At 44.8% G+C, this 22,718-nt stretch overlaps 1 protein-coding gene across 2 annotated transcripts in view; it reads left to right on the forward strand.

The window, feature by feature from the left end:
* B4GALT5 (beta-1,4-galactosyltransferase 5) overlaps positions 1–22,718 on the forward strand; it is a 110,106-nt gene that overhangs the window by 30,363 nt on the left and 57,025 nt on the right. Inside the window, exon 1 of one of the 2 annotated variants that reach the window (XM_070744639.1) lies at positions 3,738–4,234. The exons of the other annotated variant lie outside the window; for it this stretch is intronic. Coding sequence (XP_070600740.1) covers positions 4,111–4,234 — 124 coding nt within the window. The 5' untranslated portion in view covers positions 3,738–4,110. Of the gene's footprint in view, positions 1–3,737; positions 4,235–22,718 lie in introns of those variants that run through there. 2 annotated transcript variants of the gene reach the window in all.

The raw sequence follows: 22,718 nt of genomic DNA on the forward strand, positions 1-22,718 counted from the left end.
AAAGGCTCATTAAACAAGGTGCTGCCTTGAATAAGTAATGGGACTATTATTTAATTTATTTAAAATATTTATGTGTAAATATTTATATTCTGTTCCTTATCAGTTTTCATAGCCAAAAAACAGAATACAAAGTTATATGCCTGATGAACATGAAGTTGTGTAAAGGCTCTTCTAGCCACAACTGCCACTTGCTGTTTGAGCAGGAGTTGTGAGTCTAAAAGAACTCAAATTGTGATGTTTCAGTGGAAACCTGTTCTCTTTCTTCCAGCCCAGTAGTGGGTTGCTACTGGTGAGGTAAGGGACTGCGCACTGGTAGAAGCTGCCAGATTGTGCAATTTGCGCATAACCGCTCTGGTGGCAATCCTATGAGTGCTGCCATAATTTTTCTTCATTTTTTTTTTTGCTTTGTGCGCATGCCCAGAAGCAAAATATCACAAGGGGACGCGCATGCAAGATTTTGCTTCTGCACATGTGTGTATATGTATCTTGCCCATGCAAGATTTGGGCCAGGTTCAAATCCCAGTAACGCATGGAAGCGAAGAAATCACCAAAAATCAGTGAAATATCGTGCGTGCAAGTGTCCTCACGCAAGATTTCACTTCCAGCACAGGCGCAGAAGCCGAATCTCACACGTGCGTGTGCACACATTGTGGATGAGCATCTCCATTTTCACTAGCGGAACAGCATTCCTGACCATTCTAGCTGCAGCCTAATACTGAATATATATACAGTACGCACATGCAAGACGATTGAAGCTGCATGCGCAGTGCACTGGAAGCGGTGGTAATAGCAATCCGCCCGTTCCAAATGCTCACAGACCAGGACCACAAAAGAAAAGCGACAGCAATTCTTGCTTTACCCCAGGATGGAGATATAACCTTGATACAGTGATACCTTGTCTTACAAACTTAATTGGTTTTGGGATGAGGTTCTTAAGGTGAAAAGTTTGTAAGATGAAACAATGTTTCCCATAGGAATCAATGGAAAAGCGATTAATGCGTGCAAGCCCAAAATTCACCCCTTTTGCCAGCCCGCTGCTGGGATTCCCCTGAGGATCCCCTCCATAGGAAATCCCACCTCCAGACTTCTGTGTTTTTGTGATGCTGCAGGGGAATCCCAGCAGGGGAATCCCAGCATCGCAAAAACGGAAGTCCAGAGGTGGGGTTTCCCAGCAAAGGGAGCATCATGGGAATCCCAGCAGCACAAAAACGAGTGCTTCGCTGGCAACGGAAGTCCAGAGACGGGGCATCCCAGCGGCAGCGGTGGGTTTGTAAGGTGAAAATAGTTTGTAAGAAGAGGCAAAAAAATCTTAAACCCCGGGTTTGTATCTCGAAAAGTTTGTATGACGAGGCGTTTGTAAGACGAGGTACCACTGTATTTGCTTTAGTTTCCTAATTGGGAAATGCCAAATTCAGTGCTTTCATGCTGGTTTCTTAAAACAGATGTTCACTACAAATATTTTTTATGATTCAACAATGATCGCCAATTGTTCAATATTTTTATTTCACTAATCTTCTAAGAATTTTCCCACAAAATTTTAACACTTTTATCTTGAACTTATTCAAGCACAGATCTTTTATGACATGGATGTGAAACTCGTGGCATCATATTACCATCATGTGATATATCATGATTTTTCCCACTTTGTGGAGCTGGGATGTGCATAACCTGCGTGTGACATATCTGGCCCATGGGCTATCAGTTTGACATCCCTGTTTTATAATAATATTTTTGAAAGACAGCTGGGCTATTTATTATTCAATTTTTTTGTAAAAGTATTCAGTTTCATTGTTGTAATACTGTTATGCAGAACATACTATTGGGCAGTGAGCCCAGGTTTATTTCTCCTTTTATTTTCAGTTTGTTGTTTGCAAAATATGGAACTTTATTTGCAATGACTACATTTAGAACGTGTTGGCTAGCAACTATGAAAATGACTCCAGAAATTATAAAATGCAATGTATGTATGTATGTATGTATGTATGTATGTATGTATGTATGTATATGTGTGTGTTTGTGTGTATGTGTGTAACGTATTTTTTTGCTGATAATGAGAATGAAGGGAGACTAGTATAGATCTATTTCAAGCTATTTAGCTCTCATAAGGTAGCCATACCCATACCGGGATTTGAACCTGGGCAGTAAGGCAGTAGCTTTTAATCTCTTGGCCACAGGTTCTCCTCCTGTCTCATCATCTAACAGGGAAGTTATATATGGAGTCTTTTTTGGCTTTTTTTCTGTCAAATCACCCTGGTATACCTAAATATGGGAGGGAGCGTACTGCTTCCTTTTTGCTTCTCCGGCCCTCCAGGCAGTTAATTTTACAGCTGACAAACTATATTCTACATGTGTAACATATTTCTTGCTCATAATGAAAATGAAGGGAGACTAGCATAGATCTATTTCAAGCTACTTAGCTTTCACCAGCTAGCCACACCCTTACCGGAATCTGAAATTAGATTAGATTGAACTAGATCTAATCAAATGGTTTGACAAACACACACACATTTTGTTCTAGGCAGGTGGTTTCCTCCTTGCTAGTCCTAAAGGAGGTGCAACTCTGCATTTTTCAGCCTTCCACATTTTTCCTGTTGATCTTTTGCTTGTCCTTTGCTCACCCTTCTGTGGTGGTTGATTAGTAGATTCTAGACCTTGCCATGGGGTGTTTTCCATGGCCACCAGTTGGAGGAATTGATAAAATACATATTGTGCTTTTTGCTCGTAGAAGTTAAATGATTTCAAATAATTGGATTTATAGAATCAATACCTTGGACTAATGATAACATCTGAAATGTCTTCAGTTATTCCACAAAGACCCAGGGTCATAAGAGTGTGCCAATAAGTCCCATTTTTCCCAGGCGTTTTGTACCACTCCAGCCTGTGTTAGACTCTACAATCACATCATTGTTGCAAGCATGGCTGCAGTATTTATTTAATTCGAAGTATATGAGGCTGTCCAATTCTTTGTTCATTATAGGCCATGCTGATTAGAAAAATTATGGAAATGCATAGGGAGACTCTCCTAATAGGAATTTTCATACAACTGATTTGCCTACAATTGATTGTATAAACCCAAACTGGTACATTCACAAGATAAATGTGGCTCAGCATGTTGTTAACCAAGATTGTTTTGCTATTAGTAATTATTTTAAAATTGTGACTTTACTAAATGAAAATTTATTTACAGATTCTTGACAGGGTTGTCGTTGGTGTGCATGGTCCAGATATTACATATGTTGTATTTTAGGATGACTTGGTCACTTTCACCCAACATCCATTCTACTTCAATTCCCTCTATCATTTCTTCCCTGTTCCATTTCTTCATTTCTTCCATCCATTCCCAGATAATGAAGTGAAGTCGCTATAGGAGAGCTGTCTTAGTCCATGGCAGCCAAAAGTCCCTCCGTTGACATGCGATGAAATTAGCTGTTATCTCGCAGAATCTTAAACCGTTTAATACAGTTTATTAGCCGAGGAAGCCGCTACCGGATGGAGTGAAGTGACTAAATTATAAGCCATTGAAGGTCGAGGGAAAAATCGGCATCCGAAAATCGCCAAAGCAAAGCGGGCTCGGTGACCTCACCGGCCAAGGCCACCCCTCCCAGGCCTGCCCACGAGACCAGGAAGGACGGGAAAAAAGGGGGAGAGTTTGCGGACGGTCCCTGAGAGGTGGCCAGGCGAGACCGAGGGGAGCGCGTCAAGGAAAGGAGCAGGTCCGCTGTTGAGGCTCCGAAAAAAAAACGGATTTTGCAGAGAGCCCCTGAAAGGCCCCACTTTCCCCGCCCTCGCCGGCTCCTCCCTCTCCGTTTCGCCGGTGCTTCCAGACTCGGGAGCGGCCAGGCGGAGGCTATAAGAGTCTGGAGGGGCTCGTCGGGCGGCGCTGCTGGCCGACTCTTTTTCCCTCATGCAGCGCCGTCGCCGACGGGGGGGAGCCGCGCGGAAGCACCGAGGGAGCAAGTGAGGCAAGGAGGAAGGACCCCCGCTGCTACACCTCCTCCTCATCCACCGCCGCTCCCGAGTCAGGCTTCCCCCTCAGCAGCGCCGCCGCCATCCGCCTCCCCCTCCACTTTCTCCTTCTCGCCTCAGTCAGCTCGAGGAGGGGGGCGGACCATGCGGTGGAAGCGGAGCCCTTGGAGGCCCTGGCGGCTTCCCCGGAGGTCGTTGCTGGCCGCGCTCTTCTTTTTCTCGCTCTCCTCCTCGTTCCTCTACTTCGTCTATGTGGCGCCCGGCATTGGTAAGGGGTCGCGCGCGGCGCGGTTGGGGAAAAAAAAAAACAGCTCAAGTCGCCTCCGGGTTGACGACGCGCCTGGGAGGGAGACGCGCTTTCCCCCCACCCACGCCCGGCCTTGCTCGGGAGAAGCGAGGACGTCGGGCAACCGAGAGCGGGGGGTCTTTTGAGGGGAGATTGCGGTGCAGGGGGGGAAGGGGAGGGCGCGCGCGATTTGGGCGCGCGTGCGCCGTCCGAGGGCGAGTGGAGGGGGGGCGCGAGGAGTCTAACGGTAGCGCAGGAAAGGGGAGGGTACGGAGCGCCCGCCTGAGGTGGTGAGGGGCGCACCGCCAGATTCAGGCCGCCGCTGCCCGCTATTGCAGCGCACGGAGGCGGGGGTGGAGGGGTGTGTGGGGAAGCGGCCGGTGTTGCCCACTCAGCTTCCCTTCCTCTGTCTCCCGCCCGCTCCAGTTGCCGCAGCCATGGGTGGGGGCTTGGTGCCTGAGGTCTCTTGCCTCTCCCTCTTCCCAAAATTTTCCCAGCGGGGGTGGAAGAAGCGCGCTCTTTCTCTTCTTCCTCCCTCACAAAACACGCTTCCTCTCCTCCCGAGTGGTTTATTGCCGACATGGGCTCCTCTTGCCAGGCTGCGCTCCCGGGTCGCGTTTCCCTTTTTGCTACCCACGAGAATTCCTGGTTCTGAGCCTCTTGTTCTCGTAAGGCTGCAAAAAGGAATATTCTTGGCTCGCTGAAGCATTTTTTCTGTTAGTTGGACATATGTATGTATCTCATGTTTTTGCTGAATTTTTGTATGTGTGTATACATATGTTTGTTGTCCCACCTTAATACAGTCATATTTTTTTTTAAAAATGGTTGAGTACATGACAGGTTTCCCTTCCACCACCACCACCCCGCACTTTTAATATATTCTCGGGGTGGGGGGGTGGGGTTTGGCATCTAAAATCCCGAGAGGGGCGGCATACAAATCTAATAAATAATAATCTAAGATAGTGTCTCTCCTACTTTTATACATGATGGTGAACATACCTAATATTAGGTGTGTGAACATACCTAGCATGGGGAATCCAGAGCATGATACCATGGTCTTTCTAGACTGAAGGATGCCAATGCAAGTACATGTTTAATACTAGGAGTATTAGGTATGTTCATACACCCCCTATTTTCCCCACACCAACCCTTTGAGGTGGGTTGGGCTGAGATAGAGTGACTGGGCTAAAGTTACCCATCCATATCAGTATCAAACATTTCCATGACATCAGCAGAAGCGGCTTTTCACCCTTATCTCCTTAATACTGTATTCTTTTTATATTACTATCCTCTGGCTTATTTAATTTTGTTCCTGTTCTTTTTATCTTTGACTTTGATTAGTTCAGCTGTTTATTCTCTTCAATTCAACATACAAAATGGAAGGTGGGATATGATTCAGGTGTTGAATTGGGAAGGTTAATTTAAATAGTGTGTTTGTATTCCCCAGTTTTTTTCTTTTATATTTGCTTGATATATTTTTAGCTCATATTATGGTAGCAGGTAGTATAAAAACAGAAGAGGTATAGAAACCTCTTCATTGACTAAGGATTCTGATCAGAATTGGATCAAGTGAGGATAGATAAAGTGATTTTTAAAAAAACAGTAATGCTGACTACTATTTTCTCCCTTTTCCTTTTAGTCATATCATTATCATTATTCAGTCAATAGTCAATTGTTAGCTTCTGGTTAATCTAATCTTCAGATATTTCTTGGAAATAAATTATGTTCATGCTGAAATGATTTACAGATCATGCTTTTTGGGCTGCTTATTTCTTCATGAGATAGATTTTGAGAAGTTTTTCATTGCTGTCTGGTGTTCATGTATATTTTTATGTGGCTTAAAATTACAGAATTCAATCTTAAATTGGTCATATTTTACTCTAAATGACAACTTTATTCAATGCCAAAATAATAATTTCTTAGAGATAAGTAGTAGCAACAATAATGGCTTGGAAGTATAGTGTTCCTATGCAAACACTTACAGATTAAATTTGGTCTTGATCCAGTTAAATACTAGTAGTGTCTATACGTGCCATGATATAAAGTTACTTTTCTAGTGGAGGTGCCCTGTAGATGTCCTAGACCCGTAATGGTGAACCTATGGCATGGATGCAACAGGTGGCATGCAGAGCCCTCTGCAGGCATGTGAGCCATTGCCCCAGGTCGGACACACATTGCATTATGGGTGCGCACACTTTTGGCAGGTGGTGACAAAAAGGTTAGCCATCACTGTCCTAGACAATCCTTTTAAGTTGAGTGAGGAATAAGTACCGGTAACTGAACAGGGAATCAGAAAATTAGTATAAGAACTACCTGATGTGATAAATTGCCTTTTACATCAGGAAAAGTTTCTAAATAATAATTTTCTTGGAGCATCAGATCTAACCATTTAAAGTCAAGTATCTAATGTAGTGGATTTTTTCAATGTCACAAAAGACAGCCTGATATTGATAATATTTGTTTTTTTAATTGATTACTTTTGGTGAACAGTAGTGTTAATTAATTTTAATTGATTATTTTTGGTGTAACAGCAGTGTTACACAAAAACAACTGTTGCTCAAGACAATGGTGTATAACCCGTTTATCTTGTATTCTGAGAGACACAATATCCAAGAAAATTTTGCAGAAAGTTTAATAAGCTTAAATGTTTTTTTTTATTTTATTTTTCCCCAGCCTGCATTGACTACATAACACAGATATCCAGTATCATGTATTTATTAACTATGAACAATTTAGAATTAGTTATTTGTTAGACAATACTTTTCTTTTGTGGTGAAAAATAAGTTCTAAATAAATAAATAAGTTAAAAACTGAATGAATTATTAATAAAGAATTCATAGGTTCATAACTATTATAGAACAGATATACTTCACAGAGAGGTACTTCCCATATCTATGTTGATTCTCAGTTCGCTTATAAGTTCCTTCCTGGAGGAAAGGCATGTTTGAATTACAGTAGCCTCTGAATTCAAATTTTTTATAACTTTGTTATATGAGAGCTGTTCTAGAGATAAAAGTGTCCTTGGACTTGCAAAGCAAAGCTTACTCATACTATAATAATACTTTTCTCAACAGAATCTTTACATAATTTTTTTCCTTTTCATAATTCTTTTTTGTCCTATGTAAGAGACTTTTAGACATTTTGCTGCCTATGATTTTAGATGGAAAATTTAATAATATGCCATTGTTAGATTTTGTGCCACTGTTTAGACTGATTGAGATAGTATGACATGTTCGGAAGTGGTGCCTTTTGTAGCAATCCTCTCAATCTGAACTGATAGATTCGTTTGTTAATTAACTATTTGGATCAGATAGCACAGGAGTACACCTTTGATCCAGGGTGGCGCAGTGGTGAAAGTGTAGCACTACAGGCTACTTTAGATAACTGCTAGCTGTAGTTCAGCAGTTCAAATCTCACCACTGGCTCAAGGTTGACTCAGACTTCCAGCCTTCCGAGGTGGGTAAAATGAGGACTCAGATTGTTGGGGGCAGTATGCTGATTCTGTAAATTGCTTAGAGAGGGCTGTAAAATCACTATGAAGCGGTATATAAGTCTAAATGATATTGCTATTGCTATTTCTTTATTATTGATTTTAGATTGGTGTATAGAAACATCCATGGTAAGGAAACACTAAGCTTAATACTGGAGATACCTGCTGGGTAATTTATTGCTGTCTGGAGAGACTGTGATACATTTAGTTAATCCTTTAGTTTATTTTTAATTTTTTTGGTTAAGTCTCCCTTCTTTTACTTAACTATTACAGTATATTCAACATTTTCTATCTTTGGCCATTATTTAATTTATTAACACACACAGGCACTCCCTAAAATCTTTATCATCACTGCTAAAGTGATTTAGAAGATCAGTGAACAGGACTATATTCCAAAGGCAATTAACAAATCCCAGCGACCAGTTAGGTCCCACAGAGTTGGCCTTCTCCGGGTCTTGTCGACTAAACAATGTCGTCTTGCGGGACCCAGGGGAAGAGCCTTCTCTGTGGTGGCTCCGACCCTCTGGAACCAGCTCCCCCCCGGAGATTAGGGTTGCCCCCATCCTCCTTGCCTTTCGTAAACTTCTTAAAACTCACCTTTGCTGTTAGGCATGGGGAAATTGAGGCATCTTCCCCAGGCCTATATAATTTATGTATGGTATGTTTGTGTGTATGTTTCATTTTTAAATAAGGGGTTTTAGATAATTTTAAAATATATTAGATTTGTCATTGTACATTGTTTTTATTATTGCTGTGAGCCGCCCTGAGTCTGCGGAGAGGAGCGGCATACAAATCTAATAAATAATAATAATAACAATAACCATGAAAATGCAGGACTATCAACAAGATCTGTTGCTGGTTGAAATTCTTGTCCTTTAAAGTAAGGGAACATTAGAGAATAAGGTTATAATCGTAGCAATATTTTTATGATTCCTTACATCTGAGCCATGGTAATCTGATGGTTGTCTGGAATATAAATTAGTGATATGGAACTGAAACTAGTCTGATTATCCAGGTGGTTGACATAGGATTGTTGGTTCTCTATTATAAGATATTTTTTTCAGATGATTTAGAGGCCAGTATATCTTAGTTCATAGATGGCATGCGGAGCCATATCTGCCAGCATGTGAGCTGTTGCCCTAGCTCAGCTCAAATGCGCATGTGCACGCTAGCCAACTGATTTTTCAGCTCGCATGGAGGCTCTGGGAGGGTGTTTTCAACTTCCGGAGGGCCTCCAGGGAGATGGTAGAGGGTGTAGCCCCTGGAGCCTGGGGAGGGTGAAAAACGGACTTACCAATACCACCAGAAGTTGGGAAATGGGCCATTCCTGGCCTCCAGAGGGCCTCCGAGAGGGTGGGGGAAGCTGTTTTCATCCTCCACAGGCATTGAATTATAGGCGTGGACACTCACACATGCACGATAGGGAACACACAGGTGCTTTCGTCACCCTAAGTTTGCCATCACTGTTCGAGTTCTATCTTGTGTCCAAAAGGTAGCATTGGAAGATTATGTTATGCTTCAGTGCTTGTTTATAACAAACTACCTCTTGAAAAACTCAAGCTGCGTTGCACTATGGGAAGCTACACTTGTGTGAGGGGCGGGGCATCTGCCACTTGTGTAAATGAAGTGTGCACACCTGCTGCTTCTCCGTACTGAAGGAGTGGGTCCAGCAGTCACGTGGGTTGCTCCTGTCCAATCTGATGGGACTGAGCCTAGTATTAAAAAAAGCCTGCTGGATCCGCCCCTTCCCCAGAATTCGCTCAGTCCCCGCATCCAGCGGATCGCGTGAACGCTCGTTCCTCTCAAAACACCTTCCCTTCGATCCTTTCTCATCTAAAACAGTAAGATTATTTTATTACTAAAGCTTGCCGGCAGTGAAATCTACTCAGCCGTATCGGGCTTCGAGTTTGGGGGAGAAGTGGGCGGCGCAGCCATTCGCGGCTTTTTTTCCCCTCCGTGCTGTCGCTGCGGCCGGCCTGGAATTTTATCTTATTCCTCTCGGCCTGGAGGTCCTGCCGGGCAAGCTATTGTTTATATAAGGATTTAAGGGCTATTTACCTCCTGCGGTGTGGGACTCGTTTGTCTCCCGGACTTAGTTCCCTCCGATTGCAAAAAAAAATGGAGCGGTTTTTTTGGCGCGGAGGCCCTCGCGCCCAGTAACTTCGCACTTTCGGTTTGCCCTGCTTGGTCATCCATCAGTGCTTCCAGTCCGCCGCTTGACCCTGGAGTAGCTGTGAGTTTCCTCAGGTCCATTCTCCACGGAAGTGGCCTCCAACCAGTGTGCCTTGGCTTACTTAAGTTAAGTTTAGTGAGGCCTGCCACGCTGCATTTAGGGACACGAACTCTTGGTTCCGTCCGGATTGCCCCTAAGTCGCAGCCGCTCCTGGGCCTAGGAGCAGGGTCACCTCTCCTCTTGGGAAAGCTATTAAATTCTTCTCCCCCCTATTTTCTTTGGCTCAAGCCTTGTCTTCTGTAATTTGTTCAGACTATGGCTTCTTTTCCCAAGAGAGGCACTACCAAAGGTCCCAGAGAGGTTAGGCCTACTGGTGATGAATCTACTAATATCCCCCAGGCCTCTTCCTCCTCTTCTTCAGGAGCCCATCCCTTGGCCAAGTCCACCAGGGCTGAGAAGAGAAGGGACCTAGCCCTGCAAAAAATACATGATAAATCAGCCAAACGTTTAAAGGTGCAGGCCCAAGTGCATATGAACCAACCCCCCCGGAGGCCTCTAACCTGCCTCTCTCTGGGGTTCCTGTGCTATCCCTGGATGAGCCAAACCTAAATCCACCCCAACCTAATCTATGGGGCTTAGGTCCAGAGGAGCCAGATATTACTGAAGATTCCTCCCAGCCAGAACCTTCTCAGGCCTTCAGGGATCCTTCTAACTTTCCGGCTGATATTTCTTCCTTGCCTCCGGAGTTTCAGTCTATCTTGTCTGTTTTGACTAAAACCATTGATGCTAAACTCTCGGCCATCAATGTTCCTTCTCTGTCTCATCCCCCTCCACGCTCCTCCCGTCCCGTGAGTTCTTCTCCTTCCTACAGAGCCCCAGTCATGGAGGACTCAGATTCTTCTCAGGAAGAGAATGAGGATGTGGAAGCAGAGGAGGATGATGACCCCTTTCAGCGTCTGTCGGAAGATGAGGAATCTCAAATTAAGATTCCAGCCCCAGCTGCCATCTTTCCATCTCAACTCTTCAAATCTCTCCTTCTCAAAGCAAGAGTATCCACGGGGCTAGCCGGGCAAGAAAAGCAGGCTACTCCTTCCACAGATCCTCCGGAGGAAAATCTTCCTTATTTCATGGGAGAACAGGAAGACAATGAGGTAATTCCTATGCCCAAATTGTTTAAGGACGCCTTGCTCAAACAGTGGGACCATCCAACCTCTGGCTTCACTTCCAAGGACAGGAAGTTCTACAAGCTCTCTCCCTCTTATGAGGAGCTCCTAGCCTGTCCCAGGCCAGATGAACCGGTGAAGACTCTCCACTCGGCTGCTGCCATGCCTGGCGAAGCAGAGGAGGTCCTCCGTCCAGAAGACAAGCGTCTTGAGCAAATGCTCAAGAGAGGTTTCTTCGCAGACTCATGGGCCATTAAAAGTCCTGCAGCAGCATCTTTCTTCTCCAGAGCTATGCTCTTGTGGCTTCGTCAGCTCCAACAACATCTACCTCCAGATGATCTACGAGGCCAACAAGATTTCAACAAAATCTTCGCAGCTGCCCAATACGTAGCGGATGCTACTCTCCAATCTTCCAGATTTGCAGCCAGGTCAGTAGCAGCCTCCACAACGGCCAGAAGACTTCTATGGCTCCGCCCTTGGCAGGCGGGAGTAAGGCAGAAGTGGCAGTTAGCCATGGGTCCTCTGAAACGCAAAGCCCCTGGAGCCTGGGGAGGGTGAAAAACGGACTTACCAATACCACCAGAAGTTGGGAAATGGGCCATTCCTGGCCTCCAGAGGGCCTCCGAGAGGGTGGGGGAAGCTGTTTTCATCCTCCACAGGCATTGAATTATAGGCGTGGACACTCACACATGCACGATAGGGCACACACAGGTGCTTTCGTCACCCGAAGTTTGCCATCACTGTTCGAGTTCTATCTTGTGTCCAAAAGGTAGCATTGGAAGATTATGTTATGCTTCAGTGCTTGCTTATAACAAACTACCTCTTGAAAAACTCAAGCTGCGTTGCACTATGGGAAGCTACACTTGTGTGAGGGGTGGGGCATCTGCCACTTGTGTAAATGAAGTGTGCACACCTGCTGCTTTTGCAGAGCCATCTCCTCTCCCTTTCCCCTCTCTGCCAGATCACAAAGCTGGGAAGGTTGAAGACCCATAGTTTAAACACATTTGGAGGGCTTCATGTTGATGAAATCTAACCCATGATATAATGCATTTTTTCACCTGTGTTACTAAATAACACTGTTCTCATCCAAAACTTTGAAGTTATGTACTATCACTATGTTAAGGCATTCTTTATTTAACCTCAGGTGAACACTGGAAGCCTGATAATGTTTCCTGGTTTCAATTTACTTAGACATTATGATTAAGTCTGTGTAGAAAGGAAATACAGTGGAACCCCGACATAAGAGCTGCTCTACTTAAGAGCAACTCGAGATAAGAGCTGGGAGGGGAGAGATATTTTTGTTCTACTTACAAGCCCAAATTCGAGATACAAGCGCCAAGGAGCTGTCTCCTGAAGCCAAACGCTAACTTCCGCGTTCGGCTTCAGGAGACAGCTGCGAAGCGGCGCGCGTGTTTTAAAAGGTTGCAGCCGGCCTGGGGGGCTCGGGGGGGTGCTTGCAGCTTTTTTTCTTGCTCTTTTTCTTTCTCTCTTTTACCTTCCCTTCCTCTATTTCTTCTTTTCTTTCTCCTTCCCACCTTCTTCCCTCCCTCCCTCCCTTCACTCATTCCTCTCTTACTCTCCCCTTTCATAAGTTTCCTTGCTTCCTTCCTCTGTTCCTGTCCCTTCCCCCTTTCTTTCTTTCTTTCTTTCTTTCTTTCTTTCTTGCTCTTTTTCTTTCTCTTTTACCTTCCCTTCCTCTATTTCTTCTTTTCTTTCTCCTTCCCACCTTCTTCCCTCCCTCCCTCCCTCCCTTCACTCATTCCTCTCTTACTCTCCCCTTTCATAAGTTTCCTTGCTTCCTTCCTCTGTTCCTGTCCCTTCCCTCTTTCCTTCCTTCCTTCCCACCCTCCGTCCATTCATTCACCCATTCCTCTCTTGATCGCTTAAAGCCGGTCCCTGGTGCAAAAAGGGTTGGGGACCTCTGTCCTACAGGATTGGGTGGCAGAGAAGTTGAACATATGTAAATTTAAAAGTTTAAGAAAGTTTACAAGTTAAGTGAAAGAAACTTCATTATTCATTTATATGTACATGTACATTTCTTCATTAAAAACATGTCTTTCTGCATAATTTAGACTAACTTTGTGAGTTTTTTGAGGGCTGGAACCAATTAAAATTATTTACATTAATTCCTATGGGGAAAAGTCGTTCGAGATAAGAGCTGCTCGACTTAAGAGCCCAGGTCCGGAACGAATTAAACTCGTATCTCGAGGTACCACTGTATATTTTTGCTTAAATAATCAGGGACCATTGCTTGTTATTAAATTGCTCCTGGATAGTGGTATTGCAAAGAGTGCATTTGCTTAGTATATTGATTGTATTATTTGACCTGGTTGATTTGGCAATTGTTATTTGTGTTTCCCCATATAACTTTTAAAATTTGCATTACAGTGATACCTCGTCTTAGGAACCCCTCGTCATACAAACCTTTTGAGATACGAACCTGGGGTTTAAGATTTTTTTGCCTCTTCTTCCGAACTACTTTCATCTTACGAACCCACCGCCGCCACTGGGAAACCCCACCTCTGGACTTCCATTGCCAGCGAAGCGCCCTGTTTGCTATGCTGGGATTCCCCTGCAGCATCGCAAAAATGCGGAAGTCTGGAGGTGGGATTTCCCATGGAGGGGAGCTCCAGGGGAATCCCAGCAGCGCAAAAACAGGCGCTTCGGCTGGCAAAAGGGGTGAATTTTGTGCTTGCACGCATTAATCGCTTTTCCATTGATTCCTATGGGAAACATTGTTTCGTCTTACAAACTTTTCACCTTACGAACCTTGTCCTGGAACCAATTAAGTTCGTAAGACAAGGTATCACTGTATTTGCTAAGGATACTTTCAGAAATATTTAGAAACTACATTTTGTTCAAAATTCAATAGGTAAACATTATTAGCCATAGGTGAAAGTCATGTTTGTAACTAGCATTGGCTACTACAGGTAGTCCTCAACCTGTGACTTGTGTCTAAAATTTATCTTGCTAAGCAAGACAATTGTTAAGTGAGGTTTGCACTTAATAGTTAGGTGGACTCCTGCAGTTGCTAAGTTAGTAATATGGTATTAAGTGCCTCTGGTGTCCGCATTGACTTTACCTTGTAAGTTGTGGACCCTCCCTGTAATGTGTGTTTTAAGGTTTAGTTTAGGGTTTTGTGACGTCTATAAAAATGTATACAATTCTTTGGAATCCAAAGGCCATTTGCCTGAGCTTGGATAAAGATTGGATATTTCTGAACTCACTCAATAATTCAGAATCTTAGAAAACAAAATGTCTTATTGCTTTCAGTATACTATCAAAGAGTTTCCATTTTCCAGTCAATTTATAGACTACCTCAAAAAAACACATTGGTTCTTGAAAGCACTTTAGTTATGTTCCCCTATTATTTGAGGAACCGAGTCAGTGACTATCTAGGATAGCCTAAATTAATGATCAATTGGATATTTTAAGAAAATAAAAATAAAGTACCTTTTTAGTATGAGTGCATTGTATCTGCAAAACATTTACATTGTAACTGAAAAAATATAGGTAGTCCTTGACTTATGACTACAACTGAGACTTCCATTGTGGTGTCCAAGTGCTACAATTGATAAGTCATCACATGGCCAGTCCCAATTTTGCAGCCATTTTTACTACAGTTGTTAGGTGAATTAGATTTTCCCAATTGACTTTCCTTTTTGGAAACTGCAAGGAAAGGTTTGGTCATGTTCTTGTGACCAAAAGACACTGCAGTTATTATAAATGCAAACCAGTGGCCAAGTGTCTGAATTGTGATCTCTCACCAAGGGACGGTATGATGGCTGTAATTTGGAGGAGAAGGCATACTTACTTTTTCCAAGGATGTAATTTTGAACCACCATTAATTAATGGTCATAAGTTTATAAACTTTTTACCATTTCGGAGGCTCGGGTTTGTAAGTGAAAAATGGTTCTTGAGAAGAGGCAAAAAAATCTTGAACACCCAGTTCTTACCTGGAAATGTTCGTAGGTAGAGGCGTTTGTAGGTAGAGGTACCACTGTATATTTAATGTTTTGAAATTTTTAAACAATTTCACTGTTTCTCCGTACTGAAGGAGCGGGTCCAGCAGTCACATGGGTTGCTCATGTCCAATCCGGTGGAACTGAGCCTAGTATTAAAAAAGCTTGCCGGATCCGCCCCTTCCCCAGAATTCGCTCAGTTCGCATATCCTGCGGTTGTATTGTGATAGCTCGTTCAACATTCTAACACCTTCCCTTCGATCTTTCCTTCAAAAAGTAGTAAGATTTATTGTCTTTATTTATTTACTTGCACTAATTGCGCCAGCCGTTTAAAAGAAAAAAAGAAAAAAAGCGGCTCGGCTTTTTTCCTTGGGAGAAGTTGCGGTTTCGTTTTCCCCCGGCGGTTTTGCCGGTTACGATTCCTGCGGCCGCTTGTGGATTCTTCTAATCCTTTGGCCTGGAGGTCCTGGTGCAAGTATTTATCCATTGAATTATTGACTATTTATTGTATACAAATATTTAAGGGCTTATAAAATACCTCCTGCGGAGTGAGACGCCTTCCAGTCTCCTGGACTTAGTCGATCGCTTTTCCCTTAAGAAATTCTACGGAGCGATTTTTTCGGCGCGAAGGCCTTCGCGCCCTTTTTTAAAATCTAGGCCTCTCGTGTTGGCCTTCTGCCAGCCGCGTAGGCCTCAGTCCACCGCGTGGATCCGGGAGCGGGCCTTGGGGGTCCCAGGCTAAATTCTCCACCGGCTAAGCCTCCAACCAGAGTGCCTTGGTTTACTTAATTATAAAGTTTAGGGAGGCTGGCCCCGCTGGATTTGGGGGCACGAACTCTGGGTTTGCCCAGATTGTCCTCACGTTTCAGCAGCTTCGAGGCCTCGAAGCAGGATCCATTCCTCTTGGGAAGTCCTTGAAATTCTTCTCCTTATAATTCAGTTATTGGCTCAGCCTTGTCTTCTGTTAATTGTCAGACTATGGCTACTTTTCCCAAGAGAGGCACAACTAAAGGTCCCAGAGAGGCCAGGCCTACAGGCGATGAGATTACTAGTATCCCCCAGGCCTCTTCCTCCTCTTCTCCAGGGGCCCGCCCCTCGACCAAGGTCACCAGGGCCGAGAAGAGAAGGGACCTAGCCCTACAAAAAATCCATGACAAATCAGCAAAACGTTTGAAAGTGCAGGCCCAAGTAATCAGTAGTCAAGACCCACCAGAGGCCTCTAGTCTGCCTCCTTCTGGGGTCCCTGTGTTATCTCTGGATGAGCCAAACCTAGACAGACCCCAACCTAACCTATGGGGCATAGGTCCAGAGGAACCAGATATTATTGAAGATTCCCCCCAGCCAGGATCCTCCCAGGCCTTTAGGGATTCTTCTGCCATTTCTGCTGATATTTCCAGTTTACCTCCTGAGTTCCAATCTATTTTTGCTGTGTTGTCCAAAGCCATTGATGCCAAACTCTCTACCATCAATGAGCTTCCCTTACCTCTTCCTCCTTCTCGTCCCTCCCGCCCCTTGGGTTCTTCCCCAGCGGTCAGAGCTCCTATTCAGGATGATTCAGAATCCTCCCAGGATGAATATGAGGATGTAGAGGAGGATGAGGACCCTTTTCAGGGCTTATCAGATGATGAGGAATCCCAAATAAAGGTCCCTCCTCCAATTACTATTTTTCCTTCTCAATTATTCAAATCTCTCCTCCTCAAAGCTAGAATTTCTACGGGATTAGCGGCCCAGGAGAAACAAGCCTCCACTTCCACTGATCCCCCGGAGGAGAATTTACCTTACTTCACAGAGGAACAGGAGGATAACGAGGTAATTCCTATGCCTAAATTGTTTAAAGATGCCTTACTCAAACAGTGGGATTTTCCAGCCTCTGGCCTTAATCCCTCCACCAAGGACAGAAAGTTGTATAAACTTTCCTCTTCCTATGAAGAGCTTCTATCCTTTCCCAAACCAGATGAACCTGTCAAGATTCTTCACTCGGCAGCGGCTGTGCCAGGCGAGGCGGAGGAAGTTCTCCGCCCAGAGGACAAGCGCATCGAGCAAATGCTCAAAAGAGGATTCACCGCTGATTCCTGGGCCATTAAAAGTTCTGCAGCGGCCTCCTTTTTCTCCAGAGCCATGCTGCTGTGGCTTCGCCAACTTCAACAGCACATTCCTCCCGATGACTTGAGAGGTCAACAAGACTTCAACAAGGTCTTTGCAGCTGCCCAGTACGTGGCTGATGCCACCTTGCAATCTACTAGATTTTCTGCTAAGTCTATTGCAGCTTCTACAACGGCAAGAAGACTCCTATGGATTCGCCCTTGGCAGGCGGGAGTTCGCCAAAAGTGGCAGTTATCCCAGGGCCCCTTAAAGCGCGACCTTCTCTTCGGTGACCTTCTGGATCCACTCCTCACGGAAACCACGGACAAGAAGAAAGTTTTGGGTCCAACCACAAAAAAGGCTACCAAAACGCAGTCCTTTCGTCGCCCAGGGCGCCAGCAAGACCAAGCGGCTTCCTATCAGAGATCTCCAGGTCAGTATTCCCCCCGCTTTCGTTCCCAAGGTAGGAACTCCAGGGGTAGAGGTTTTCGCTTCCAAAGGGGAGCTTCCTCTAACAGGGCTTCAAAAAAACCTAGATGGTAATCCTACCTCTATTCCCATAGGGGGTCGCCTAGCTCTTTTCGCCTCTAATTGGCGTCTCACCTCCAAGGACCCTTGGGTCATTGACACTGTTCAAACAGGCCTTCTTTTAGAATTTATTTCTCCTCCCCCTAAATGTTTTATTTCCTGCCCTTCTCCCAGGTCATCCTCAGATTGTAACCGTATGGAGGAGGCCATTTCTCATCTATTGTCCATCAGAGCCATTCAACCGGTCCCTTCCGGTCAGGAGGGCCTAGGTTTTTACTCCATCCTATTTATGGTTCCAAAGTCCTCCGGAGGTTGGAGAGCTATTTTGGATTTAAAGAAACTAAACCTATTCATCAAATATAGGAAGTTTAAAATGCACTCCTTGTCTTCTATTTTGGCCGCCATTCACTCGGGAGATTTCATGGTCTCCTTAGACCTCACTGAGGCCTACCTTCACATTCCTATAGCCAAATGCCACAGAAAATTTTTACGTTTTTCCTTTCAAGGCAGGCATTTCCAGTATAGGGCGATGCCATTTGGCCTTTCCTCGGCCCCTCGGGTCTTTACAAAGCTCTTGGGGTCCCTGGCGGCCTATATCCGGGCGTCTCCCATCCACATTTTATGTTATCTTGATGATATTTTGATTCATGGGAACTCCCTAGAGAGAGTGAAAACAGACCTTTCTGTCACCATGTCAGTCCTTCAGGACCATGGATTTTCCATCAACTTTGAAAAAAGTCACCTCCAACCTTCCACATCCATTTCTCACCTGGGATCCATTATTGATTCAGAATCCTCCCAGGTTTTTCTCTCTCCCGAGAGAAAACTCAGCATAGTGGAGTTAATTTCTAACATTTTATCTAATTCTTCAGTATCCATAGTTACTCTATCTTCCCTTTTGGGGAAGATGGTGTCATGCATAGGCATCATTCCCTGGGCTCGCCTTCATGCTAGGGAACTCCAGTGGCTCCTGTTACCTTTTCAGAGATCGGGGCACAGCAACTCAAATCGACGCATTGTCATCCCACTGAGTGTTCGCAGATCCTTCAAGTGGTGGAAGTCTCCGGCCATGGACAGAGGATCCCCGTTCAGGTGCCCGGATCAATTTGTCATCACCACAGATGCCAGCCTATCGGGATGGGGCGCCCACGCCCAGGGGATGATAGCCCAGGGCACGTGGTCCCCGGAGGAAGCTTCCAGGCCAATCAATTGGCTAGAGTTAAGAGCAGTTTCCCTGGCTCTGAAGCATTTCTCTCCTCGCATTCCCAACCGGCACGTTCTCATTCTCACCGACAACATTGCCACAAAAAGCCATATCTGCAGACAGGGGGGCACGAGATCCAAGGCTCTCATGAGGGAGGCCCTCAAGTTGGGCCTTTGGGCGGAAAAACATCTCCAGTCGCTCCTAGCCGATCACATCTCGGGGAGTCTCAACGTCCAGGCGGATTGGCTATCCCGAGCAACGATAGACCCAGGAGAGTGGAACCTCCATCAGGACCTGTTCCATCAAATCACCCTCAGATTCGGCCTACCAGTCCTGGATCTCTTCGCGACCAATGCGAACGCCCAACTCCCTCGCTTCTATTCCAGATTTCCATCCCCGGGAGCGGAAGCAATCAATGCCCTCCGGAGTCCATGGCCTCCAGGCCTACTCTACGCATTTCCTCCAATTCCAATCCTCCCGGACGTGATTCACAAGGTCCTCACCGAGAGGGCCCGAGTAATCTTAATCGCCCCTCATTGGCCCCGCCGGCCCTGGTTCGCGGATCTCCAACAGCTGTCCGTCCAGGACCCTTGGCGACTCCCCGTTTCGTGGGATATGCTGCGGCAGGGGGCCTCTTTCCATCCAGATCCGGAGTGGTTCCACCTCACCGCCTGGCTGTTATCAGGAGAGATTTAGAACTGCGTGGTCATGACCCCGATTCAGTGGAGGTCATTTTAAAGGCCAGAAGGGGCTCGACCAATCGAATCTACGACCACACGTGGTCCAAGTTTCACCAGTGGTGTCTACAGGAAGGTCTCTCACCTCTGTGCATCCCCATACACAGAATTATTTCCTTCCTTATGCAAGGCTTCCATAAAGGACTTTCCACCAGCACCCTCCGGCGTCATCTGGCAGCCATTTCATCTGTCCTAGGGGGTCCCCGCAGACAGCCTCTCCGATCCTTCCCTGAAGTTCAGGAATTCCTCAAGGGCATAGCCAACCTCAGACCTTCCAAGGTCCACAGGTATCCATCCTGGGATTTGCCACGGGTTCTCCATTCCCTCACGCAGGCACCATACGAACCCCTAAAATCGGCGTCCCTCAGGTACCTATCCTTTAAGGTAGCTTTCCTGGTGGCTATTACCTCTGCCCGACGCATTTCGGAGCTGGCTGCCCTCTCAATCAGGCAGGACCTTTGTCAATTCCATCAGGACAAGGTAGTCTTGCGACTGGACCCCACCTTCTTACCCAAGGTCAGTTCCATGTTCCACAGATCTCAGGATATTGTCCTACCTTCCTTCTGCCTCCAACGAGACCATCCCTTGGCAATTAGATGGCACACCCTGGATCTCACCAGAGCGCTGAGAATATATATCCAACGCACAGGACCCTTTCGGAGGTCAGAAGCACTTTTTGTAGCCTATCATCCCAGAGTCATGGGGGCCAAAGTGTCTTCAACAGTAATAGGCCGTTGGATCAGAGGGACTATATCTAAGGCCTATGAGTCGGCCTCCCTCTCAGTTCCAAGGAACATCACTGCGCATTCCACCAGGAGCGCAGCCACCTCGGCCGCTTGGGCGACTCAAGCCCCGTTGGAGGAGGTCTGCAAAGCAGCCACTTGGGCCTCGCCAAATTCCTTCATCAGGCACTACAAAATTGATTCTTACGCTTCAGCGGACGCTGCCTTCGGCAGAAGGGTACTCCAATCCGTTATCTCACACGATAGCAAGCTAATCCCACCCTAGGGACCATCTATTGGGTATGTCCCATGTGACTGCTGGACCCGCTCCTTCAGTACGGAGAATAGGCGTTGATTGCTTACCTGAACGCCTCTTCTCGTACGGTGAGCGGGTACAGCAGTCACTTCCCGCCCTTGTATGTGTCTTCTTTACCTTTCTATATCTTTCTTCCTCTAACAATGAGAGTTGAACACTACAGAGCTTCACAACTGAGCCTAGTCTATGGATTCGCGAATTCTGGGGAAGGGGCGGATCCGGCAAGCTTTTTTAATACTAGGCTCAGTTCCACCGGATTGGACATGAGCAACCCATGTGACTGCTGTACCCGCTCACCGTACGAGAAGAGGCGTTCAGGTAAGCAATCAACGCCTATTCTCTTCAATTTTTATTTTATTTCTCATTGTTTTAGAAGTTAATCTTTAAATATTTTTTTAAAAATTATATAGCCTGCAGAACCTTTTGTTTATATTTAATTCATATCAGTGATTCTTGCTACATGTCAAAAACAATCTAAATTAAATCTCCAGGCAAGCCAGTTTAGGAAACAGCTGTTAATCTGGGTTTTTTTTCCCTTTTCTGTTATAACAGGATTCAACTTATGTGTGGCATTATACTATGTTGTATATGTACAGTGACTTGCCCTGCCATTATTGGTAGGAGTACAATTTTCGTTTTGGTAGTTCCTCAATTAAAGTATGATTTTGTGCTTGATTGCTTGTCTGATATTAATTTCCGCTTATCTGGCTGCAGGCTATTGGAGAAGGTACGCTCTGTCTTTTTGTTTCCTCCTTAGCTTAGAACGCAGGAAAACTGAACATCCTAGACCAGGCTAAATCAAACACTAGGGAATTCCTGAAAGCATGGCATTCAGACAAATCAGCCATCAATAGTTACATATAGATCACACACATGGACACGATTCAAAAGAGACAGTAAAGATATTAAAAAAGAAAGCAAAAAGACCAGGCTACAAGCTTTCCAGCAGTCAGCACCCAACTGTAAGCAGTGAATTGGATGCACAACCCTCTGTAACGGGGATCTTCAGACTTTAAATTTTACTTTAAACTTTAAAATTTGTGGACTTCAACTCCCAGAATTCCCCAACCAGGAGCATTGCTCTATAATGTAGGTTGGTAAAGCTGGAATCTACATTCATATTTTCAAAATATGATATCTTTAATTGAGACTTCAAAGCGGTGTTGAAAATATGAGAATGAGGATGATTCAGGCACAAATAGACTCATATTAGGGGGGAAAAGCAGACAGTTATAATTGGGATCCTGGGAAGGAGATGTATAACAAAAACACTGTTGTATTTCTAATGAAATGAAAAGAGGTAGTATAGATACAATAATTAACATTGTAAGTCCATTATGATAGACTATACAAACAAAAGTAGTATCCTGTTCAAAGGAATGCAGAGAAAGGGCACACTCAGTAATATTGTTAAACACATTCCAGTTGTAGAGGTCATAGGATATATATCATTTTCTTAAAGTCTTCTGTGTGACAAAAATGTATATAACCTGTAATCTTGGTTTATTCGGGACTCTGGTGCTTTTGGTGAGGAACTGAGTGATCACTAGAATTCTGCATGCTAATGAAGATCCTTTGTTTCATCTATTCCTAATTTCTTTCATTTAAATGGGCACTTTTCCCATGACAGCTTGGCACAGTCAGCAAGTTTGAAAAGAAATAATCATGAACATGATGATGCCTTTACAAGTTCATGTTCATTGCCTATAACCTCCTCCTCTGATCCGAAATCTGGAGACATAACAAGGATTTGGAGACTTAATTGAGTAGTAAGGACTCTGCAGGAGGGAACTTGGGAGTGTAGTGAATCATAAGGTATTGCTACCGATATTTCAGAATGAGCTGGTTTATGTGAGCATTGGTGAGCAGAAGGATATGGTGAAAAATTATTATTATTATTATTATTATTATTATTATTATTATTATTATTATTATTATTTAGATTTGTATGTCACCCCTCTGCGTAGACTCCATAATTCCATGCGCCCTCTCACATATATGTGCATGATCCCTCTGCTCCCAGGACGCGATGGCACACCTGTTTTTTGCTCTCCCCAGACTTCAGGTGCCTGGGGAGGGTGAAAATGGC

Source organism: Erythrolamprus reginae, chromosome 3 (genome assembly GCF_031021105.1).
Source record: "Erythrolamprus reginae isolate rEryReg1 chromosome 3, rEryReg1.hap1, whole genome shotgun sequence".
Lineage (NCBI taxonomy): Eukaryota > Metazoa > Chordata > Lepidosauria > Squamata > Dipsadidae > Erythrolamprus > Erythrolamprus reginae.